Source organism: Diadema antillarum, unplaced genomic scaffold, assembly GCF_040938485.1.
Source record: "Diadema antillarum isolate AM-2024a unplaced genomic scaffold, OU_Dant_1.0 seq00000778_RagTag, whole genome shotgun sequence".
NCBI lineage: Eukaryota > Metazoa > Echinodermata > Echinoidea > Diadematoida > Diadematidae > Diadema > Diadema antillarum.
Genome location: NW_027271666.1, coordinates 210,529 through 234,550, shown reverse-complemented (window position 1 = coordinate 234,550; position 24,022 = coordinate 210,529). Strand labels below are relative to the sequence as shown.

The window sequence follows — 24,022 nt, the reverse complement described above, 5'->3', positions numbered from 1 at the left end:
GTTTTCAACAAAAGAAAAGATACTGGCTATCTTTTTCTTGTCTTTTTTTTTTTGTTTCAGTGTTGTGTCAAAATGAGGAGTAGTTAGTCTGGTTTGTGACTTTAAATTTGCCTTTACGCTTACTCTATCTTTACCATGCTTATCAATAGACCGTTTTGGCAATGTATTCAAATTGTATGCATGCTTTGTTCACAAACGTTGCCCTTAGCGTTAAGCACAAAGCTTTCCGCAGTCTTGCCCCACGTAGCAACAACTATTTGAATATCTGACTAAGGAACTAAATTTAAGGGAGCAGGTGGATGAAATGCTTCGTTACTAAGCTGTAGGAAAAGAAGCCTCGGAGGAATTGCAATGATATATTACAGAAATGGTCTGTTCCGCACATACAGCATACAATATTGATCACACAAATCATCACAGTTTTGGTATACGCTTGCTGGACGACTGGAAGCCCGGAGATTATTTGCACAAAATACCGTATGTACTCCCCTCACCCCCCCCCCCCCCCCAAAAAAAAAAAAAAAAAAAAAAAAAAAAACAACGAGACTTTCTCCAGCGATACCCTTATAAAGAGTGAACCAATCAAAATGCGATTTCACTGTATAGTCGAGTAGAAACTTTTTAGACCTGGAAAAGTTTTTAAGTACAAGGTTTTTTTTTTTGGTTGATTCGTGTTCTAGAAGGGTATTGGAGTATATTTAGCTTGGTTGCCACCTGGGCAACCTTGGGCAATTTTTTTATTAGCCTAATTAGAATAATTAGTATTACGTAATTAGTATATATAAAATATGAAATATATTACTAATTTTGATACACGGAACCAGAAAACATGGGAAATAAAACTTTTTAAGGGTTTTCTATATCGAGGAATCCATTCATAACATTGATTTTCAATTTCAAATCCTGTTAGTGTCTTAAATACCGTAATTAGCATAATGAGTGTATTTGCATACGTATAATAGTGAAGTAAATATGGTAATATATACCATTGATATGACCTGAAAATGCTGTTAAGTCCAAGGTTTTGTTGGTGTTGTGGTTGATTCATTATTAAGATGGGTACTGTAAAAGTGAATATTTGAAGTTATCTGACCTTGCTTTGTACCTTGGCAACCTTGAACAATCATTTTTATTAGTCTCATTAGCATATTCAGCTAATTAGCGCAATAATTAATTATGTCATATGTTCTTAATTTCACTGCAGAAAGTCCGAAAACACACGTATAATACGATTTCAAGGTGTGTTTTTTTTTTTTTTTTTTTTTTTTTTTTTAAGACCAGGAATTCATCTGTAACACTGGTTTGTACTTCCAATCTATGTAACTGTCTTAGATAGCATAATTAGCATAATTACATAATTAGCATATCATGTATGTACAGTGCACAATGGTCCAGCGAATGGTGTCATAATTATGCCATGTACTGTATATGACCTGGAAAAGTTGGTATGTACAAGGTCTTTGTAAACTGGGGTTTTAGATATGTTAGGTGGGAACTAACAATGCTGTAAACTAGTTAAGCTTGGTTGCCACTCTCTAAAATCTTTGATCAGGCTAATTAGCATGATGTTAGCTAATTAAAACATGCAATGAGCATGTTGCTAATCTTAATCAAGGAATCTGAATACACAGTACTCATAAGATATGACTTTTCGAGGTTTTTAGATTTGTATTCAAGGATAAATAATACTTCGTTGCTACTTTGGCAACATTAGGCAACAGTTTAGTAGCCTAATAGCATAAAGATCTAATTAGTTTGACAATCGAATATTTCATTTACGCTTTATAATAAAGAAAGCTTGAAAAAATAACACATTTTCAAAGGTTTTCTATGAACAGGAAATCATTTGTGACGCCAGTTTAGCAGGATATACATATTACGCTAATTAAGTATAAATCATTACGCTAATTAGGCTAATCAAAGATATTTACCCAAGGCTGAGAGGATGGCAACCAGCTTAATTAGTTTACTGCGTTGTTAGTGCCCATTTAATACACCAATCTACAAAGACCTTGTACATACCAACTTGTCCAGGTCATATACAGTACATGGCATATGACACCATTTGCTGGACTATTGTACACTGTACATACATAATATGCTTATTATGTAACTATGCTAATTATGATATTAAAGACAGTTACATAAATTGGAAGTACAAACCAGTGTTACAGATGAATTCCTGGTCTTAAAAAAAACCCATAAAAATCGTATTATACGTGTGTTTTCGGGCTTTCTGCAGTGAAATTAAGAACATATGACATATTGCGCTTATTAGCTGAATATTTGATTTGATTTGATTTGATTTGATTTGATTTATTGGTTTCTGTATACCATCATTGTACAAACACACATTCATGTACAAACATGAATATGATATATATATATATATATATATATATATATATATGTATATATATATATACATATATATATATATATATAAGTATTTTCTTGTTCATTGCCTGTGTACAATGTACAGCAAAAAAACAACAAAACATACAACAATGAATAATACAGAGGGGCTACAGCATAAGCGTAGCTTGATTTGCGCGCAGCCCCCGTAGCATAACATATCATTATAATCTACATCGGAAGGAGAATAGGAGGGAGGGATGACTTGCATAGAGATAGAATAGTTGAAAGGAGAAAGGGAAAGGAGAGGTTTGTCTGCTTTCACTAAAGGCTTATACAAAATAAAGTCACCTGTATCATTGATTAGCAAGACATGACAAAATATTTCCTCACCGAGGTATGCAGGTGCGACAGTTGATACAGGACATGGTCGGTTACATAATCATTATTACATAATAGATTTATTGCGTCGATATTTCTACGAAAGAAGTTCGTGTATAATGCATTAATAATGACGATGGAATTACTGATATTCAGATAACAACATTGTTTTTACAGCCTTCCTAAAAGAATACATGGACTTTAAACTTCGAATTTCATAAGGAAGAAAATTCCAAACATCGGGTCCAGTGTGTCTGACAGATTTCAGGGCCATCACTGTTTTGGGATTATACAAGTGAAACTTATCAGATTTTCTTGCTGGATAAGAATATATTTCCTTGTTTAATTGAAATAATGAGTAAAAAGAAGATGGCAACTGACCATTGTGTAAGCGAAACATAAAAAGTGAGTTTTGCAAAATATCAATGTCATTTACCTTAAGTGTTCTTAATTCTGCGAATAGAGGATCTGAATGGTCTCGATAACCTGAGTTGGTGCATATACGTATAGCTTTCTTTTGCAAAATTAATATACTATCAATGTGGCTTTCTGAAGTTGCCCATACATGAATGTTGCAATAAGAAATGTGCGATAATATCAACAAATTATATAACATAAATAAAATGTTCTGAGGGACATAATACTTTAACTTCTGAAGTATACCAACATTACGAGATACTTTATCAGAGATATATTGCACATGAACGTTCCATTTCATGATTTCATTTACATGTATTCCGAAGAATTTAATACTCTCTTTTTGTTCCAATAATACACCATCCACCATGATATTTAAATGTTGCATTTCATTGTTGTGCCTCTTGTTATAGAAATATATAAAATTTGTCTTTTTCAGATTAAGTGATAATCTATTACTCTTATAAAACCACATAGATAATTTCGGTAATTCAGTATTGAGAGTTCTTGATATACTAATGAGACTAATAAAAATGATTACTCAAGGTTGCGAAGGTACCAAATAAGGTCATATAACTTCAAATATCCACTTTTACAGTACCCATCTTAATAATGAATCAACCACAACACCAACAAAACATTGGATTTAACAGCATTTTCAGGTCATATCAATGGTATATATTACCATATACTTCACTATTATACGTATGCAAATGCACTCATTATGCTAATTACGGTATTTAAGACACTTACATGATTTGAAATTGAAAAGTAATGTTATAAATGGATTCCTCGATATAGAAAACCCTTAAAAAGTTTTTCTTCCCATGTTTTCTGGTTCCCTGTATCAAAATTAATAATATATTACATATTTTATATGTGCTAATTACGTAATTATGCTAATTAGGCTAATAAAAAAAGTTGCCCAAGGTTGCTCAGGTGGCAACCAAGCTAAATTTACTCCAATACCCTTCTAGAATACGAATCAACAAAAAAAAAACCTTGTACTTAAAAACTTTCCAGGTCATGTACATGGTCTATGACATCGTCTACTGGACTAGTATGAAATTATAACTTATAACCGACATCTTACAGAAAATCCCATCCGATTTGCTCCAGTGGTCACAGAGAAATGGGGATCCTTGTTGAGCATGTCAGGAATCCCTTTCCTCCAAGTTTAGTCCGTTGTGTTATGTAAACTAAGAGCATCCAAGTGCTAATCTTGGAAGGAAAAGATCCATGACATGCTTTACAGCGATCTACATTTCTCTGCGACCACTTAACCAAATCGAATGGGGTTTTGTGCAATTTGTAGGTAAGAAATCATATTTTCATACCCTAAAGTAGCATTAAGATTGCTAACTCATTTTGAAAGTTATCAGTGCGAAATCTGGTTGTATTTTTTTTTAGACATACTGTAGTGGAAAGAGGGTGTATCCTATTGGAGTAGACGTCGCCTCGACTCGGCGATTTGAAACACCAAAGAATGACTTGCGCTCTCACCAAGAAAGTGACTCCACGGCGACTACAGAGAAGTGCAGAAGTCGCGGAGACGTGACCGCAACAACGCGTATACATCCCTTATGTCGCGGAGACGTGTCCGCGACGTCTCCGTTAGGTCGCCAGTGTGTCTCCGCAAAGTCGTGGAGACGTATCGGAGACCTTGTGAATAAAATTAGTCTCTGCGACTCGGAGACGGAGATCTTTGCAGAGACGTCGCAACTCTGCAGCCAGCTGGAGACTGGAAAGAGTTAAATTACATCGTTTCTTGGCGATTTCACAATGTTTTTCAATTACCAGGTCACTGAACAATCATACATTTTCAGGTTGTCATTCCTCAAACCTATTTTCAGTGTTAATTATTTGAACGTTAAATTTAAAGGTCCAGTTTACCTTTGGGAGTTGTGATTTTAAAAATATCCAAGATATCACATTTGATGCAAATGTGTAGGTCTGTTATATCACAAAACATCCTACCAAATAGCATTTTCCCAATAAAGACTAGAATATACGGATATATAAGTATTTTTTCTCAATAAACAGTAACCGTAGACGGTTTAATCTAGAAGCATTTCTTTTTATAACTATTGTTCATATTTTGTGTATTTAACAATGCGTAACATCGATTATATGGATTCAGTTTTTACACTGGTTGTTTATCCCTTATTCGCATGCGCATATATTGAATTTTGAGCACAACACAATTACTCCAAAGCTGGGTCTGTGCGGAGGTGGACGGTGGTGGAACAGAGTCAATATGACTCTATAAAACTTTTTTTTTACGTTGTTTCTCCCTCCGTCTCTCGCGTTTTTGTATTGCACAATAAGAAGATAAAAAGGCAAATCAAACATTTTCAGTATCTTTACTCTTAAAACCTTTTGAATGTTAAATTCAACATTTTAAGTCTTAAATCTAACACCTATGAAAGGTTGAAGGAGTCATAACATTTGAAATGTTGGAGATGCCGTTTTATCTTTTTTATAAGGTGTGGTATGACAGGGATGTGCCAGAAAAAGTAGCAATCAAACAACGGGACTGCATGTACGAAATACAATCAATGTGGCTGAGCGCAGACGATTTTTTTTTTCTAGCTCTCAGCCAATTATTTCATGAGGAGTAATGCAATAAAATCGTAAAAAGCATAATCATCATCGTTACATTTTTCATGATCATAGATATTTGTTTGTCATTGCCTTCGTTTCCAATTACTCTTACTATCTACGTTCCTGTCAGTTGAACGTAGATTCACGACACTTCAGTAAAGGTTTACCTCGCATTTTTTGAAAAAGATTGTTCTTGGGAGAGAGAAAAGGTTTGGAGCACCGCAATTACCCTCCTAATTTGCTTTTACGAGCACATTGCGAGTGAACCTTTGGGTCACGGGCGCGCGCTTTCTTGCTATCCTGCACCCTTTGAGCAAATTATGACTTATCACTCGATTTACTATACAACGCACTGTACTAGTATTGCCTGATCTGTGCTGAGCTAACTTCGATTTCCATCCGGATATATCCCCATGGTGATACAAACATCACATCATAGCTGCGATAATCTTGTGAAGACAGGGTGTAACACGTTCCCGATTGTGTAGTTTTGCTTGCTTAACGTTCCACCAACCTTCACGTGAGTTTGCAAAAAAAAAAAATTAATTATTTTTTCGTAGTTCTTTTATTTAATGTGTATGAAATTCATGATATTTACATAATTGGATGTACCATGATTGTGCCTTTGGCTGTGTCGAATAAATATCTTCGAATATTCTTGCGAATGAGTAGACAGCCCGTTCAAATCAAGAGTAGGTATACATTGTAGATTAATTTCCAAGTAAATTAAGAAAGTGGAGGGAAGAAAATGTAAACCTATCGTGCACACTCTAAGTTTCACGACCAACCAAGTTCTTCACTTTTTTCTACATACATGCATGTTCATAGTCTGAATTAAAAAGGAGAGCAACAACAAACAAACGATAATACAAAACAGTCCGATAATTTTCTAGATGATGGAAGTGCATGAAGCTATACGCTAAAACATGGTATCATCTTCACTCTAAAAGGAGTTGGTTATAATTATGTAATTCCGAAAATCAGATAAGGTTCGTTATTCCATGGGTGTCTTAATCCAAATAATGGTCATTATAACGAAGGTTCGTTACATCGGAAAATGAAATACGGTTCGTTATTCAAAAGGTTGTTTAATCAGAAAGTGAAATGAGATTTGTTATTCCGAGGGTGCTTTATCCCGAAAGATCATTTAAAGGGAAGGTTTATTAATCCGAAATGTTACTAAATTCAGAAATGAAATAGTTTAATTTTAAATGAATAATATGTTGCAGAGAATGGTATACTTATTCTTAAAACAATGAAGAAGTTGGGGCAAGGTTGTATTTTAACTTCTGGAATGTATATCGTGTGTTATTATATAGTATGTTTACTAATATTGATACTGATTATTAGAAATCTGGTCTTTCGTATAGTGATATATCTGATCATTTACCTATATTTTTCATCTGTGACGACACACAATATTCCCATGTCAAGCAAACAGAAAGTAAGAAGAAGCGCAAATTCACATCAGAAAATAATCATTACTCAACAACGATTTAATCACGGAAACATGGGATGATGTATTACTTTCCCCAGACCCAAATATAGCTTATGATGCGTTCTGGAATATATTTCTTTCCTATTTTGACAAACATATCCCCGCAATTAAAAGGAAAAGTAATAGAAACATTAAAAATACACGGGTAGCAAAAGGAATTTTCCGATCAATCGAGAAAACAAATATGCTATGTAAATATAGTTCATGGTATCTTAACTCTTTATGTGCCACGTTCGCACGTCCGGCTCAGTCGACGGCGTGCCAATTTCGCATATTCTGCTCAACAAACAAAGCCGCCAAAAACCGATCGATAAATCGCTTATCCCACGGTACAATCAAAGCGTTTCTCGCGCTTTTGTTCCTCTCACATACGGCTTGCATTCTATGTGGTGATTGACTATCAAGCGGTGTTCCCAACTATAAATTTGCGTGTACATTCTAAGTTTCTGTCACTATTTTATGTGTAAAAGTCATGCCTTTACAGTAATGTAGCAACTGGTAATTCAAAAGAAAAATTGAAAATAGAATTGTTATACATTGTATATAGAAGCAAAGTTTGGCATCCCTCTTTAACTTTGCTCACTATTATGTCCAGCTTAATAGAAATTTGTAGAAGTTATACAAATTGGAAAGACAGAATTCTTTCTCAAAGCATGACTACCTTCGTGTCTCAAAATAACGTGGCACACAGGGGGTTTCCACCATGGCACATAAAGAGTTAATAATGATAATGTTAATCGATATAAATAATGTAGAAATGTATTGACACAAATTATAAGGCTTTCTCTTAGGATGTATTATACAGAAGCCTTTCAAAATGCTACCGGAAATATGTCAGCCACTTGGAAAGTTATTTATGATGTTATTGGTAAGCAATAGAACATGTCAGCATTTCAAATTATGCGTGACGGACAAACACTCTGTAACCCTTGGGATGTAGCATGTTGTTTTAATGAGTATTTTGTTAATATGTCAAGCTTCAAAAATAGATCCCACAAAAACTGATTTCTCGCAGTATTATTCATTAGTTTTCAAACCAACAGATTATAGTGAGATTCTTGACATTGTGCATTCATCAAAATCAAGTTATACAGTTGGTCATGATGAAATGAGGACGTATCTTTTAAAATAGTTTGTTGGTAGTATAATGACACCTTTAGTACATACAATGTATATGTATTTGTATCTTGTCTCTCTCAACTGGTATATTTACGAACGCATGTGAAATTACAAAAGTAATTCCAATAAATACAAAAAAGATGACTCCTCTCTTGTATCAAATTCTCTCTATTCTTCCTAGTATTTTTAAGGTAACAGAAAGGCTTGTTGATAACAGACTGTTTGATTTTTTTGACACAATATGATATACTTAACCAAGACCAGTATGGTTTCAAGACATTTCATTCTACAGATATGGCACCAGCCCAATTATACGATCTCAAGAGTGTCGACTGCCTTAGCTGAACAAAAACATGTCATCGGTGTTTTCATGGACCTAAGCAACGCATTCGACACTCTTGACCACACTATCCTCATACGTAATTGCAGTGCTATGGAGTTCGTGGCATTCCCTGATTGCTTCAAAGATTATTCGTCGAATAGAAAGCAATATGTGTACTATAAATTTGTTAACTCTGAAGTATTACCTATACAATGTGGAGTCCCACAAGGATCCATATTGGGACCGCTACTATTTCTAGTGTATGTAAATGATAATTTCAAACTCTCTTTCTCCTGTTGGACTGTATCTGCTTTAAAAACAATAACCACTACAGGACCTAAATTTTGGAATGAGTTGGATAGAGAAATAATCCAATCTGAGTCTCTTTATTCATTTAAGCATAAACTAAACTAGTTTTTTTCTGAATTCATATCTATAGCTATTCTTCAATCTTCCTCGACATTCTCTGTTCATACTTCACATTACTGACATTATCGATTATGTAACATGTGCCTCGCTTGTGATTTCTGTATTATCTCCTGAACTTCCTTTGTACACATTTGGTATCTCTCCTATTGTACACTGCATCTGACTTGTACCTCGCTCGGGTGATCACGCAACACTCAAGAAGTCTTGTGCCGCGGACATTGTTTTCTTTGTTTTTTTTTCATTTTTTTCACTTTTTGGCGTTTATATTTCTCCAATTCACAAATTGTTATTCCTTTAGTTACATATACCAAGTAAGAAATAATCTCACATCCTCATCTGGGAATCTACACCCTACAAGCAATGCTTCTATGTAGATTCCTCATATTTCACATGTTTTATTGTCTTAAGCTGTACTTAACAATTCATCCAGGCTTTTGTATTGTGATGTTTATGTTTTATGTATTTGTTGAAATGTGGAATATGGAACAATAAAAAACAAAAACAAAACAAACTAAAACTTTAGAAAGAATAGAGACAATTGAGTGCACTTTGAATGGTCTGCCACAGGCAGATATCCTTATCATGCTCTTACGTAATATGATAGCTCTTGCAATCATTAAACCCTGGCTTGGCCTCTAGGTTTGCCACGCCTGAGTAGAAAGTTATTTTGCAGTGGGCAAATACATCTTCTCCCACTTCTCAAACGAGGAATCGTTGGGGGGGGGGGGGTATAGCACCCCATCAGCTTCGTTTGGCGATGGGGTCTCGCCTCAAACGGGGGTTTGACGGCATGAACACTGTTTTTCTATCATTAACTAAAATCCATCTCGTTTTTCGGAACTACGAATGTTATTTTACTTTTGGATTAACAAACCAAATAGTCATTTTCGGATTAATGAACCTCATTTGTGACCCTGCACCTCAAAACAAACAAAAAGTCGCCAGACATGAATTTTTAGTTAAGACCATATTCTGAAAGAGCAGACTTTAAGCTTTAAAATGATGTATAACTCAAATCAAATGGACTCTCCTAACCTATCTAAATATTGGAAAGAAAGCACAAACTCAGAAAAAGTGTGAACTGAGAAAAGAGGCTTTGAAGAGTACAGTGTCTATTCAAGCGCTTAATCTTTACCAAACCGTGCTTGCTGTGCGATGAATAGGACAAAAAACAGGGAAATAAACCACCAGAGTAACAACAATTTAGGGATTATCAAATTAAACTGAAATTAGGCATGCCTCATTAACACAGTCTGTCCATAATTAATGCCAACTTTCAAAGCAGTAGCACTATCCTTTCAAAAGTTATTAGAGTTGAAAGTGAAGAGTGTGGACAAGGTTTTTCAGAAATGAAAAAGGGATTCTAAAGACACACCTAATCACACTATTCTACCAAAATGTTCGAGATAAACTGCTAAAAACACCACACTTTCCTGCCCGTTTTATGATACCAAATTTTAGCATAATGTAAAAGAAGACCCGCTCTTTCAGAAAATTTGAAAAAGTCAAGTTCGGCTAGTTTGACCCATTTCACTTATTTTTAGCCCCCACGCAAAATCAGTGTGTGCGATTTTATGTTCGTTTTGAGGTGCACGGCCACATTTCATCTTCGTTAATTAAATCAATCTTATTGGAATAACGAATCTTATTTCGGTTTCAGATTAAGGAGCCTAATTCTGTTTTTGGATGAGTCGAATGGTCGAAATAATGAACCTTCTTTCATTTTCGGATTAGGGAATCTTTGAATTGACGAGTCTTGGGATGTGTAACCGTCACATTGACCCTTTTTGGCCATGGGAGATTGAAAGACTTTATTCGACGTTTACATAGTCATTATGATTTCTAATACTATCGTCAGGGTTACCACTCTATTGTTGTTATCGTACATCCGATTCTGTTTTGGAATAAGGTTGCGACTGAGAATGCTTAGCTTTAGTGGAAAAAGCCACGAACTTTCATAAAAAAAAAAGAAGTGTACATTTACGTTCACGCAATTACTTTGAGCTATTGTCGCAATGGTAAGCAGTCGATGATTGCATTTTGATGCTTGTTATTCTCGATTGACATTGTCAGTGTTTTTACGAAACCAAAATAATGCAGTCTGAAGGTGACTTTGGGTGGATGGCGAAAAATCCTCTCAACCTGAATTTTCTTCTATTCAAGGTTCAATGAGTACTGCAGGCCAAACAAAAAGCGATAGTACACAATTAAAGTTTACCAACCTTCGCTTTGTTCCCAAAGTGAAAAATTGTCAGATTTAATATTTGATTGATTTCATGTGGTTAAAGATATCAACATTTATTTGCTGTGAAACAGTGCCAGTCGGGTGTGTGGTGTTTTATAATTTCGACATTGAGTGCGCTGAAAAGTAATGCCAGCATGAATTATACAAAGGAATGAAACGAAAAATGTTGATCCCTGTAGATATTTCTTTAGTCGTATAATGGTAGATAATGATGGATATTGTACTCGTTCATTTGCGTTCTCCTTTTCCTCCTTATATATACAGCAACAGCGACCAGCTCAGTCGTCGAAACATGTATGCTATTATCACAATTTCTGTCTTAACGGGTACGTGTGCTCCCCTTCTATAGCGCTGTGGCTTAGCATTTAGAAATGGTAATTACAATTAATGTGGAATTTACCCCAAAATGCATAAATCTATCAATATCACGATTTTATTCAAATTTGACTGATGTGTTCTACTGAAATATAGTATTACATACAAACACATTGGATTTATATAAAGAGTTTGTTCGCAAAAACCAATAAGTCCATATTTGCCAAATGGAGATATTTGCGATGAAAGGTCAAGAAAAATAAAGAGAATATTGAGAACATTTTTGCTTCTTTTGACCATAACTTCAAAAATGTAGCTTTATATGTAGTGACCAATATATCATTTAAAAGGTGTTATTTTGTACTTTATGACAGAGACCGTACTTCAAAAAATCTTCAAAAATGGACTTATCGGTTTTTGCGAACAAAGAAATTCATTCAGGAATGACCGCTTAAGTTGCAAATATCTAGAATTTGATTTTTATCATTGCAGTTTGTTCGTGAAGTTAAAACGACAGCAATGCCAGTCAGAAATGAAGAAAATGTTTCACCAATCTCAGGGGTTTTTGTTTTTTGTTTTGTTTTTTTAAGTGTGTGCAAACTATGGGCGATATATGCCAATCAAACTATCTAAACCCAATAATTAATAAATAACATAACGATTTCAAGACTGAACTTTTGTTTCTATACATGGCGTGTTTTCCTTTAACCTTTGTATTACACAAACCTTCCTTTCATCTTCTGTTTTTTCCATACTCTTTGTTGTTGTTTTTTGCCACTCTATCTATACATGCGTGATTGAAATTTGCATTCTTAATTCAATTGAACCTTGTCTTTCATCTAACATCACTTTGATCTTATTTTTCTCTTTTCACCTTTCATTTCTGTTCTTTATATCCCAACTGACCTCCTCCTTCTTTCTACTCCCAATACTGCAATTGCGTTCCTTCGTGTATCTACTCAATATTATATTCTTACCTCTTTCTTCTTCTTCTTCTTACCTCTCGTGTTCACGTCATTACTCATGTTTTCTGTTCTTCTTGCATTCCTGTTGTTATTCTCTTCCCTTGTCCTCCTAATATGCCTATCCTCATTTTTTTTCTTTTTACTTTCTTTTTTTTGTATTGTTCTGTTTTCATTCACATTCCTTTTATTCCTGATCTCCCCTTCTTGCTCATTCTATCGTATTTCTTGGTCTTCATTTTTTTCCTCATCTTCCTTCAAAATATCTTTTCTATCCCTTTTTCTCTCTCCTCCTCCATGCTCCTCATTGTCGATGTTCTTCTCCTAATCTTGATTCCTGTCCTGCGCGCCTCTATCCCTCCGAAACCCTTCAGCATTGGCGGGAAAACTGTCATGCTTCCGGCAGACGACACCCCTGTCTAGGAATTTTACGGCAATTGAGCTGCAGATAGAGGCGAATCCTTGCCGTCCAATCCGGTTGAAGAATGGGACAGTCATCGAACTTTTCCCTGTAAGAGAAGTGATGCCATTTGCAATCCCGGGAGTAGATGAACATATTGTATGTCGACCAATATCAAAGAACGGTGAGATCATTTTATCAAAGTCGTTAATTTTACAAGCCCCTATGAGCGAAAGTGATTACAGTATTGTAACATGGCATCGCTCAATCGGAGAGAATGGCAGGAAAGGCACTTTACCTCCGGGATGAGAATAGCTGATTCCATCAAACATTCATTAGCTTTGAAATATAATCATGCTTTCTCAATATAGTTAGGAGCTTTTACTCTCCATGACACCACTGAAGCTTGTAAGATATTTAGTTTATCTGCAGGTTATATATTACAAATACCCCTATTGTTGAGTTCAGCATTATTATTTCCTTTTGCAATCAAATTTGTCCAAATTGACTACACGACCAATGGCAAAAATAGGGAGTATAGTACATGTGTTGCAGTGCAATGTGTGATCACAAAACCCGAAAAAGAAAAAAAAAAGAAAAGCAAAATACCCCCCCAAAAAACAAACAAACAAACAAACAAACAAACAAAAAACAAACAAACAAACGCGAAACCCGATTTCACATGAGGGCTAGAAATAGGTGAACCCGGTCACCGTAGTCACGTATCTGAAGAGTAATTCCTCTTCTGTATCATTCCAAAATTTGGGGGAAAACAATAAAAAGAATGGAAAATTATGGTTTTAGATCTTTTCTTCCAACACTTTTTGTAAAGAATGAATATTCTTATTGGGTGTGTCTTAGAGGCCCATTTTTCATTTCTTAAAACCATTTACACGCTCTTCATTTTCAATTCTAATAACCTTTGATAGGATGACGTTACTGCTCTGAAGGTTATCAGCTGTCGTGAATTCAATGTCCCGATAGATTATAGGTACATTTGATAATCCCTTCATTGTAATGACAATGGAGTTTTAAACCGTTTTCTTTTTTTTTTGGGGGGGGGGGTCTTTGTCCCATTCATAGTACATAGCGCAGCTTTTGATAGTGAGATTAAGTCCTCGAATAGACAGAAAAACTACAAAGCCACATTATGTTTATGAGGAAACACTTTTCAAGTGATTTTACTTCCTTTTCCCTTTTCATATAGGTTATACTAAAGTTCTTTTGCTTAAATTTAGTCATGATTTCAAAGCTTTCAGTCAGTTTTTTTTTCTGAATTTGCAATTATATTAAAATCCACGTCTTGCGACTTTTTGTTGGTTTTGTGGAAGGAGAGTCAGATAATTATTTTATTATACTCTTTGTATGTAATGATTATCCTTTATTAGTTGAAAGAGCTTCACGTGATTATATCTGATTATATTGTGGCCGACAGCCGGACACCAGCTCCCTGTTTTCGTTTATTTTGTTTCTCCTTCCCAAAATATATAAAACAAGTTATATTCCGCCTAAGGTTGAGTTTCTGGTCAAAATTACTGGCCTCATTGCTAGTACGACCAATACTCACTCCGAGGCTGCGCCTTTCATTGAATAATAGGGAGCTTCAGATTTGCGAGGCGGACGTTTGAGACAACGATATCAGGGACGATCTCCTCACTCCCTGCATCGTGTTGAAAAGCAGCTTTAAACCAGGCGAGAATGCAACCCATAGAAAATAAAATGGCGCCCCCTGTGATCAGTGCATCAAATAGGTATCTGCGTCGTGAATTGAGCTGACGTAAAAATAGTCCAGGACGCATAGTAAAAACTCAAGACGGCGTGAGCAACAAATAGATACCTTTTGGTAAGGAATTTTGCGCTTGCTCAGAATATTTCTTTTTTTTTTTCCTCTGGACGTTACCGTCGCGAAAAGATACCTGATATCCTATTTTGGAGTCACCTCTGCTCTTGATTTAGAATAGAAAGTCGTGAGGAAATGTATATTTGTGTGCTCAGAGTAGACAAAGAAAAAAAGTTCAAGGAATGAGATTATGATTATGTCACACGATATCATACAATGGGAGAGAAGAAATGAAGTGTCAGCTTGCCTTGTCATGAGTTGGAAATTATGTGAATACTCTTAAGTTGCGTTCAGGCGGTGACCCTTAACCTCAAGAATAGCTATGTTCGAGGATAAGCTCTGACCCCCTTACTACGACGCGCGTTCACACGACGAAGCTTAGGCTATCCTCGAAGGCATAGCTTTCCTCGAGGAAAGGCTCGCTGCCCTTCCCCCCGTAACTATACGTTTATTCTGCAAGTTCCTTCTAACAGGTTCTGTCCAAATGATGCTTAACTACGAGTGGGACCCCCCCCCCCCCCCCCCCCCACACACACACACAGCTCGTTAATACAGCACTAACCCTGAGATATCTCTTGGATAGCTATCAACTTCAAGACAGCTAGTGCGTCTTCACGGTGCTTAACTTCAAGCTTATCTTCAAAGATAGCTAACCTCGAGGTTAACGTTTGCCGTCTGAACATATTCATTGAACAATGGGCACTTTTTGCCCGTAGGTAAGAAGTTTCTTTCATTTTTTTTTTCTTGAAAACGAAAAGAGCTTGGGCCGGTATCTCTGCCAACAAGTGTAGACAGACCCAAGGCTACCTTCGCGACGAGTGTGGAAAAGAACAAAGATCCTTTGGAGACCACCTCCAAATCAAACGTGGCTGCGATCGAGACTACATCACCAACGAACATGGATGCGATCGAGACTGCATCACCAACGAGCGTGGCTGCGATCGAGACTACATCACCAATGATCGATGATACTATCGGGCATATCGATACCGATACCGACACCATGGATATGGAGGAGGCAACATCCATGTATTCCTCTCCGACAAGCCCGGCTACGAGTGAGGCCACCACGGAGGAGGGGGCACTTTATGACTTGATATCGGAATCAATCGATGATACAACATCGATAATGTCGTCGACTACGTCAGACCCATTAGCAGGTATAACATTCAATGTTCAACAGTCGATATTCGGGGGTTAGGTAATAAATTCGATGATCACTATCCTTTTCACTATCTTATAATCTTTGAGTCGACAACGTATGAATGGGACCATCAGTCAAGTTTTCCCTAACACAGACAATGGGTTATTTTTGTTCCGTGCAGTAGTTGAACACATTATATGTCGATCAAACTTCGAAAGGCGATAGGATCAATAAGTAACACATTCACGATTCTGCGTAATTTCTGTAGCAATACAACACTAACAGTCGCTGCCCCTATTCTCATTGAACAATATACTAGAAGTGCTAAATATGTTGGTCTAACCGTCCCCCCCCCCCCAAAAAAAAGTGATAATAATAATAACTCAGGATTCGGTTTACAGAAGGAAAGTAGAAATGGTTTCAAGCTTTCATGATTTACTTTGCCTACTCGGGAAAGGGGGACTGAAAATAGTTCTTCACTGAACGATTTCTAATCATGAAGGATTGCACTACAAAATATAAGAGTTTGATCGATACCAAGTTTATTAACTTATATTTTTACAGAAGAAAGCTCTTTGTAGGGGAAGTTTTATATTCTATTTGATAAGAACATTTGAATTTAAGATATCCCAAGAGACTTTGGTTAATTGATGACGCCCCTGTATCCGCAGTGGGTCCCCTTTTTATCCGATATGAATCTCAGAAATAAGGTTTCGACATAAGTTATTGTTGGACTGTTATTCTTCGCCTCTTCGTAACTTTTGAAGTAAGATTGTTGGCAACAATTATCATATCCCTATCAGCCAATGCACAATGACAGATCGACGGGATAGACTTGTTGCCATGCAATTCTTTTTAGCTATACATAGCGCGATCTCTGTAATTATGACGTAACAATAGTGGTGGACGTAAATTAGGCATGTTGAAAATCGACAAGTAAACTTGCTTGTATTACCAAGGCAGGCAAAGACTTCTTGAGATATTTAGATTTTGATTTCGTCTGCAAAATAAGGCAAAACACTTAACCCTCCCTTTTTTGTTTTTATTTTTGTTTTGTTTTTGTTTTGTTTTTTTGTTTTGTTTTGTTTTTTTGCTGGTTTGTACTCTTCTGCTTCCGCATAATGCGTTTCTCACGTTCATGTATTCCATTAATTCATCTTTATCATGATGATAAAATAACATCAAGCTTCCGGACATTTTCCCTCTTATTCCCTCTCTATTTTTCAACAGGTGTTTTAGTATTCATCGCAGACTTTTCTGGAAATATGATCTGGAAGATGAATTCGTCAACGACGAGCGTCTTCCGCGATTTGAAAGACGGACCTAAGCCGTTTGACATCACGGCCAACATTCGACAGGAAAAGATTTACTGGACAGGAGTGGACTCTCCCAATCATGGAATATGGCGAGCCAGTTTCTGTAACAACGACACCGAACGTATTTTCTTGAGTAAAAATAAAAGTATGAAACAACAATTTCAAAAACCAGATTAAAGATTTTAGGACATTTTCAATCAAATCCAAATTCAAATATAATGAGAGAAAAAACAACATTAACAAAAATTATAGGATTGTGAACTGATTTCTCAAATTAGGAAAATTGTTAATTATATTTGGTTCTTAAATTATTAAATTGAATGAAAGAAATAAAGATAATCTGTTCATTTGATCGGCTTTGTGTTCTTACTGCATATGTCATTTGAAGTTTGAGTTGGCAGAAAAATCTTATTTTCCCTCTTAAAGTTTCCCACTTGCATTTTGTTTGAGGTTATAGAGAGATAAAGAGAACGAAAACGTATTTTTATTATTCATTCATATATCTCATTGTGTTAAACTGGTCTTTTGTTATCATTGTTATCTTTAAAAAAATGCAAATTAAAAAAAAAAACAATAATGTAAATTTTTGCAATTCTTACTTTTGTGCTTCGGAGGACAAAAACAAATGTGTTTACTCATGCATAATGTTTCACTTTATATTGACCTACTAGGTTGATAGCCAATTGAATTATCTTAAAATCTTATCTTGAAAATTATGAACTCGAAAAAAATGTTTACTTTGATTCTTTTTCTTTTCTGAGTGTAGATTCATTTTGATTTTGAGAAGTCTCTGCTTTTCTATGTCACGATGTCAAAATTTACCCAACTTTCATCATATCTTGTGTATGTATTTCATTATCTTTGTATATATTTATCTTATGTGTTTTGTTTTCTTTCAATAAAAAGTCTTGTTATTTCTTGCTAAGAATGCTACCTTCAAGTTAAGTTTCTGCTTCGTGTACCCCTTAGATGCACGCAGAACACTGTTTATTCCATTTAACCATATTCGCCCGATTTTCTTTTTTTTAAATCAAAACCTTATCTATTATGAAAGGTCTGTTTGTTTCATTTATTCCAAAGCGTTTGACTTAGATCAAATGATTTTTTTAATGCAATGTGATGTGCCTCTTTGTATATCTGTAAAAGTGTTTATGACTACTACAACAAAAATATTATAACAAGATGGGTGCAAATAATCATACATGCCTCATTATTCCAACAAAAAGTCGCATGCCCTGATTTTGCGTTTGGACTTGAAAATAGGTAAAATTACTGAAACTAGTCAATCTTAACTTTTTTATGGTTTATTTTATGCAAGAGAATTCCTTAGCAATAGAATTCGACAGTTTTGGTTCATAAAACTTGGAAATGCATTTCAGGAATTTTTACATAATTTTTTTTTTTTTTAATAGTGCGATTAGGAATGTTTTAAAGGCCCCTTTACATTAAAAACAGAACCTTTATGCATCGTTCGCTCTCAACTCCGATAACTTTTGAAAGGATAGTACTACGTCTGCTCTTAATTAACGTCTGTCATGAGTAAAACATGTTTAATGAGAGAATACAATATTGGGTTAATAATGTTCTTTGTAGCTACTATTGGTGAGATTCAGCACTTAACTGTTCATGTGCCATGGCAGAAACTCCCCGTGTGTCACATTATTCTAAGACACCAATGTAGCCATGCTTTGAAAACATCTTCTGCTTTTCAAATTTATGTAACTTTTATAGATTTCTGTTGAGGCGGACATGTAGTTGGCGAAGTTGCAGTGAAAATGCTAAGCTTCGCTTTGATGAAAATTGTTAGTCAAATCGATGACTATTTTTCTTTGAAATGACCAGTAGCTACAATACTGTGAAGGTATGACTTTTGGACACAAAATAGTGACGGAAACTGAAAATTACATGCAAAGCTACTAGGGAACATCGCTTGATAGTCAATCACCACATAAGGTGCAAGCTATTATGTGAGACGAACGGAAGCGCGAGAAAAAGTTCAGTTGTAATGCGGCATTTTGGCGATTTGTCGATCGGTTTGAGGGGGGGGGGGGGTTGTGGGTTGAGCAGAATATGCGAAGTTGGCACGCCGTCGCCTGAGTCGGACGTGCGAACGTGGCACATAAAGGCCCGAATTCACGAAGGTGGCACAATGAAACCATGGTTAAACCATGGACAAAAACCATGGAGAGCCAAGTGTTGCGTGGAATATTTCGTTATGAAATTGGTCATTTCGTCGAGAAAATGACTGTTTCGTTCATTTTGTTACAAAATATTGTCATTTTGTTGCAAAATATTAATCATTTCGTCGACGAAATGACTGATTTCGTAACGAAATATTCCATGCGGCACTTGGCACTCCATGGTTTTTGTCCATTGTTTAAACCATGGTTTGAGTTGAAACCACCTAGGTGAATTCGGGCCAAAAGAGTTAAATACACCCTAGAAATACAAAGCTGGTTTTCTTAGTATTATGGTATCAGAGTGTGCAGTACTTTCTTTCTAATCAATGCAATTATTCAGACAGGTTAGGAAGGTCCAGTTGTATCGAGTGATACATCATTTTAAAGCTAAGAGTCTGCTCTTTTAGAATCTACCCTTACCTAAAAATCCACGTCTGGTGACGTTTTCTTGATAAATGATGCAGTGTCGCATGTTCGAAGGGTAATATTATATCATAAACACATAGCCTCGATCAATGTTGTCGATTTGTAGAGATTCACAGTCTTATATCTTAATTGCGCTGTTTATTGTGTTTAGTCTTATCTTTATCATTGCAGAACTTGACTGGATTACCATTGACAAGACCTCCTCTACTATTTACTTCTCATCTCGTAAGAACAACACCATCACTTCTTTGAATGAAATTCATTTCACGCAGAAGATAATTGTATCTGGAATAAGTTATCCCCGTGCGTTGGTAGTGGATGAGATTGGACGGTAAGTCGGGTTATTTCGAAGAAGCTTAGAGATGACAGACTGAAGCGTTTAAAGTGACATTCTAATTTCATTTGACAGAATACTGACTAATGGAAACATTGTGCAAATAGTAGACCTCTTATACTGAAATATAAAAAAGACAGACATGAAATATGCAATGTCTATTCCTATTCCGCATGTTGTGATCGTGAACAACCAAATGGATATGCAATCACATACGATGCCATATGAATCTCTAAATGCGTGTCATTCATTAAATCTATCAATTTTCCCAATATTTTCCTCCAATTTTACGTACGTCTGTATAGAAAAGGCGTTGAATGAATATTGATTATTGTTATTATTATTATTATTATTATTATTATTATTATTATTATCAATTTTCATATTATTATCATCACTATTATTATCATCATAATTATCATTATTATTTTTTTATTATATTATGATCATCATCAGCATCGCATCAGCATCATCACCATTATTACTTATTGGATACGTAGCCAAAAGAAAACCTGCCAATCCAAAGTTCTGTGAATGACAATACCTGCCAAACAAAGCTAAAGTATTTGATGATTTAGCAAAAACACTGGACTGCAACTTTCTCTGGACTGGCCATAACTTAATGTGTTCATGTTATCAATTTTCTTAATATAAGATAGATATTGGATGGAAACTCGCATTGTTGTTTATGCTTTCAGTTAAGCCCCGTCTTAAAGGGCCACAAAACGCAGGGTAGCCTTGGGGTAGCTTTGAAGACTTGAAGGTTCGAAATTTCGTTTATCCCAAAAACGGAGAAAAAAAAGTGCGGACTAAAGTCCCTTCCAAATTACGAAGTATAACCTTCACACACACACACACACACACACACACACACACACACACACACACACACACATATATATATATATATATATAATTATGTGTATATATTATATGTGTGTGTGTGTATGTGTAGGCCCTATGTGTTTATATGTAATAGGTGGGATGTTGGATGTGTATTACGTATAAAAACACTCACCCACTCACACAAATATATATAATCTATATCAACATGATAATTATGTTTGTCTAAATCAAATTTTAGGAAGGTGACAGCACGAACTCTTACAGTCAAATTATCACCAACGCTATCAGGTATTGAACCCAAATTGTACAAAATGCATAACTTTCAACAAGCGGACTGATTTTCCTCAACGGTCCCCGATGTTCTTTCTCTTGATAAGTTCTGGATTCAATGAATCCATGTATGATTCAATTGGGTAAAGTCTTTTTAAAGTCATCATCATTATCTTCATCATCTCATAGTATGTATTTTGTCCATACTTTCAATGTAACGAGAGCAGTTGTATTCATCTCTGCTGTGTAAGGTATCTTTACTGGAGCACTGCTGAGGGTATCTTCAAGAAGAGTTTGCTAAGAGATGAAGAACACAACCTCGTGGTCAAGGCATCTCAATGCTGTGACGCATTGACCATTGACGCAACAGGTGCGAGACAGGTTAAAGGAGTATAGTAAAAATGTCCTTGAATATACAACTAGCATGACATAATAATAAGTCCGAGTGGTATTAACGGTAATTCAAATAACGTGTGATAGGTTATTAGGTAGAAAGAGTATTGGCAGGTCCAAGAAGACAGGCAGACCATGGCCTCAAAGTGATATAAATTTCAAGTGATGTTTGCCTGCTACTTCAGAAATGTGGAGAGTGTAATCCAAAACAGCTAAATTGAATTCAAGATTACCCCGTTGATTAACCATACCACTTGATTCTGCAGCAGCGTAATCAATCTCTCACTTTTTCACCTAACCACGATTCCGTCACGTACCGTTCAGAGTTAATCTATGGCTGATAAGTGAAGGACCGCAGAATGGGAATGATGGGATTCTATTTGATTTTTGTACCTTATTATCATTAACCCGCTGCGTGCCACAGTCATTACCTGTCCAGAGATTTGTGCACATCTTACTCATTGACTGAACTTAATTTTGGCGCATGTGATTGCTAGTGGAAACCTACCCGAGGCAATGCACTGTTAAACACTGACAACAGAAGTGTACTGCTCATTTACAGATTGTAATGGTCTGGAGTAAAAAAAAAAAAAAAAAAAAAAAGCTGCGAAAATTGAAACTCATTGTTCGACAAGATAAACATTGCGCATCTACATAATTATTACAGCGGTAACATGTGCTAAACTTCAAATCTAATGTTGATACCAGTGGCTGATCTAAGCAGGGGTGCACCGCCCCCCCCCCCATTTATTGTTAAATCAAAGGGAATAAAAAAAATCTTGATGTCATAATTGACTGAGTGTTCCTTTCTCTCACTCCACGTCCCCCCTTTCTCTCTCGTCCATTGTGTTCCTTCAGGACAATGGCTGTTCTACGTGTCATGCAATTATACACCCGAAAGAACACCGGACACTTTAGTCTTCAACATCTTCTCCTTGGCCGAAATGATACAAGTGGAGGTTACACCTCCACCATTTACCAAGTGGGAGAAACTTTACGACGCACAGTTCTTCGAGGGCTCCCTCTACTGGATGGATCGAGATATTTTTGGCGCTTCAAAAATAATTCCCGGATCTAATCTCGACGACGTAACGATGCAGCATTCAATTATTTCTGAGCAGCCAGTTTCCGCCCAATCACGTGCTATGCACCTATACCTTGTAAGGCCGTAATTCAAGGCCGAAAAACCTAAACAATTACGTACAGTGCATCTCTCATTTTCTCTCTTTTGAGCTATTCATACGAGAAAAAAAAAATCAACCTTTTGCAACACTAAACTGCTTTTCTTACGATGCATTTGTTTTGACATGACATGCTAACTGTATGCAAGTAATGTAATTCTTTTATAGACTTTTGCAGTCTTCTTCGTACCTTTGTCATTCAGAATGATATTCGTGTCATTCAAATTTGCGCAAAAAAAAAAAAGACAGCGCCATGTCATGTCATTGACCTTTGTTTCACGATTATTCATTTTTCGCACTTCGGTTAATCAATTCAGCATTTACGTCATTCAAATTAGAATACTCGTCGAGAGGGTTCAATATCGTCAAAGGGAGTGTCTTTTCGAAATATTCAAATATGCACATGAGCATTCAAGTTGGCAATAATCATTGAATTTAGCAGTCAAGCGATCGTAACAGGGAAGCAACTGCAGAAGAAACCGTGACAGGATGGCGAGTTGGGGTGGGGGAGGGGGGAGTGGGGGTGGGGATGGGGGTTATGTCATTCAATAGGTCTGAAGGCGTAGCATTTTTCAAGATTCATGATTAAAATTCATTTTCATTTCCATCAAATAAAAAGAGAAATTATGCACAATGTCTACCCAGAACATATTCGTGATAATTGCGTAGACGTAAATTTAAAAAAAAAATGACAAAGCACATGTAAGAAATAAGTAAAATCTGCAGAAAACACATTTGTATTTTCATATCATTCACACAATATGAATATAGTAGAAAGGTAATTAAGAATGGGAATGGAAATGACGGATCCCACTAAAAGCAAAGCTTGTACGATTGGGACCCTCAGAAAGTGAATAGAACAGGTAATAAAGAATTAACGAAGCTACAAACCGATATAGAACAAAATCCAACAAACCAACATCAACTGACATGAAATTAGATTGGGAAGGTGAAACAATGAAACTACAGCTTGTGTCATTGTGGACGCAAGCAAACTGAATTCCATGGTATAAGAGTAATGATAAAATATGAATTAGATTGGATA

General features: G+C 35.9%; 1 protein-coding gene across 1 annotated transcript; it reads left to right on the top strand.

Annotated features, from left to right (window-relative positions):
* The first annotated feature begins 15,785 nt into the window (after positions 1–15,785).
* Positions 15,786–22,968, top strand: LOC139738998 (low-density lipoprotein receptor-related protein 2-like). The gene is made up of 5 exons (XM_071649614.1): positions 15,786–16,047; positions 17,262–17,492; positions 20,125–20,284; positions 21,655–21,773; positions 22,655–22,968. Exons 1-5 carry the CDS (start codon positions 15,786–15,788, stop codon positions 22,966–22,968), a joined length of 1,086 nt encoding a protein of 361 aa, XP_071505715.1.
* Positions 22,969–24,022: the final 1,054 nt, after the last annotated feature.

Coding starts and splice junctions, on each gene's coding strand:
- LOC139738998 (XM_071649614.1), top strand. CDS start 15,786: ATGGATGCGATCGAGACTGCATCACCAACGAGCGTGGCTGCGATCGAG. Junction 20,285..21,654: donor GTAGTGGATGAGATTGGACG/GTAAGTCGGGTT, acceptor CTGCTGTGTAAG/GTATCTTTACTGGAGCACTG. Junction 21,774..22,654: donor ATTGACCATTGACGCAACAG/GTGCGAGACAGG, acceptor GTGTTCCTTCAG/GACAATGGCTGTTCTACGTG.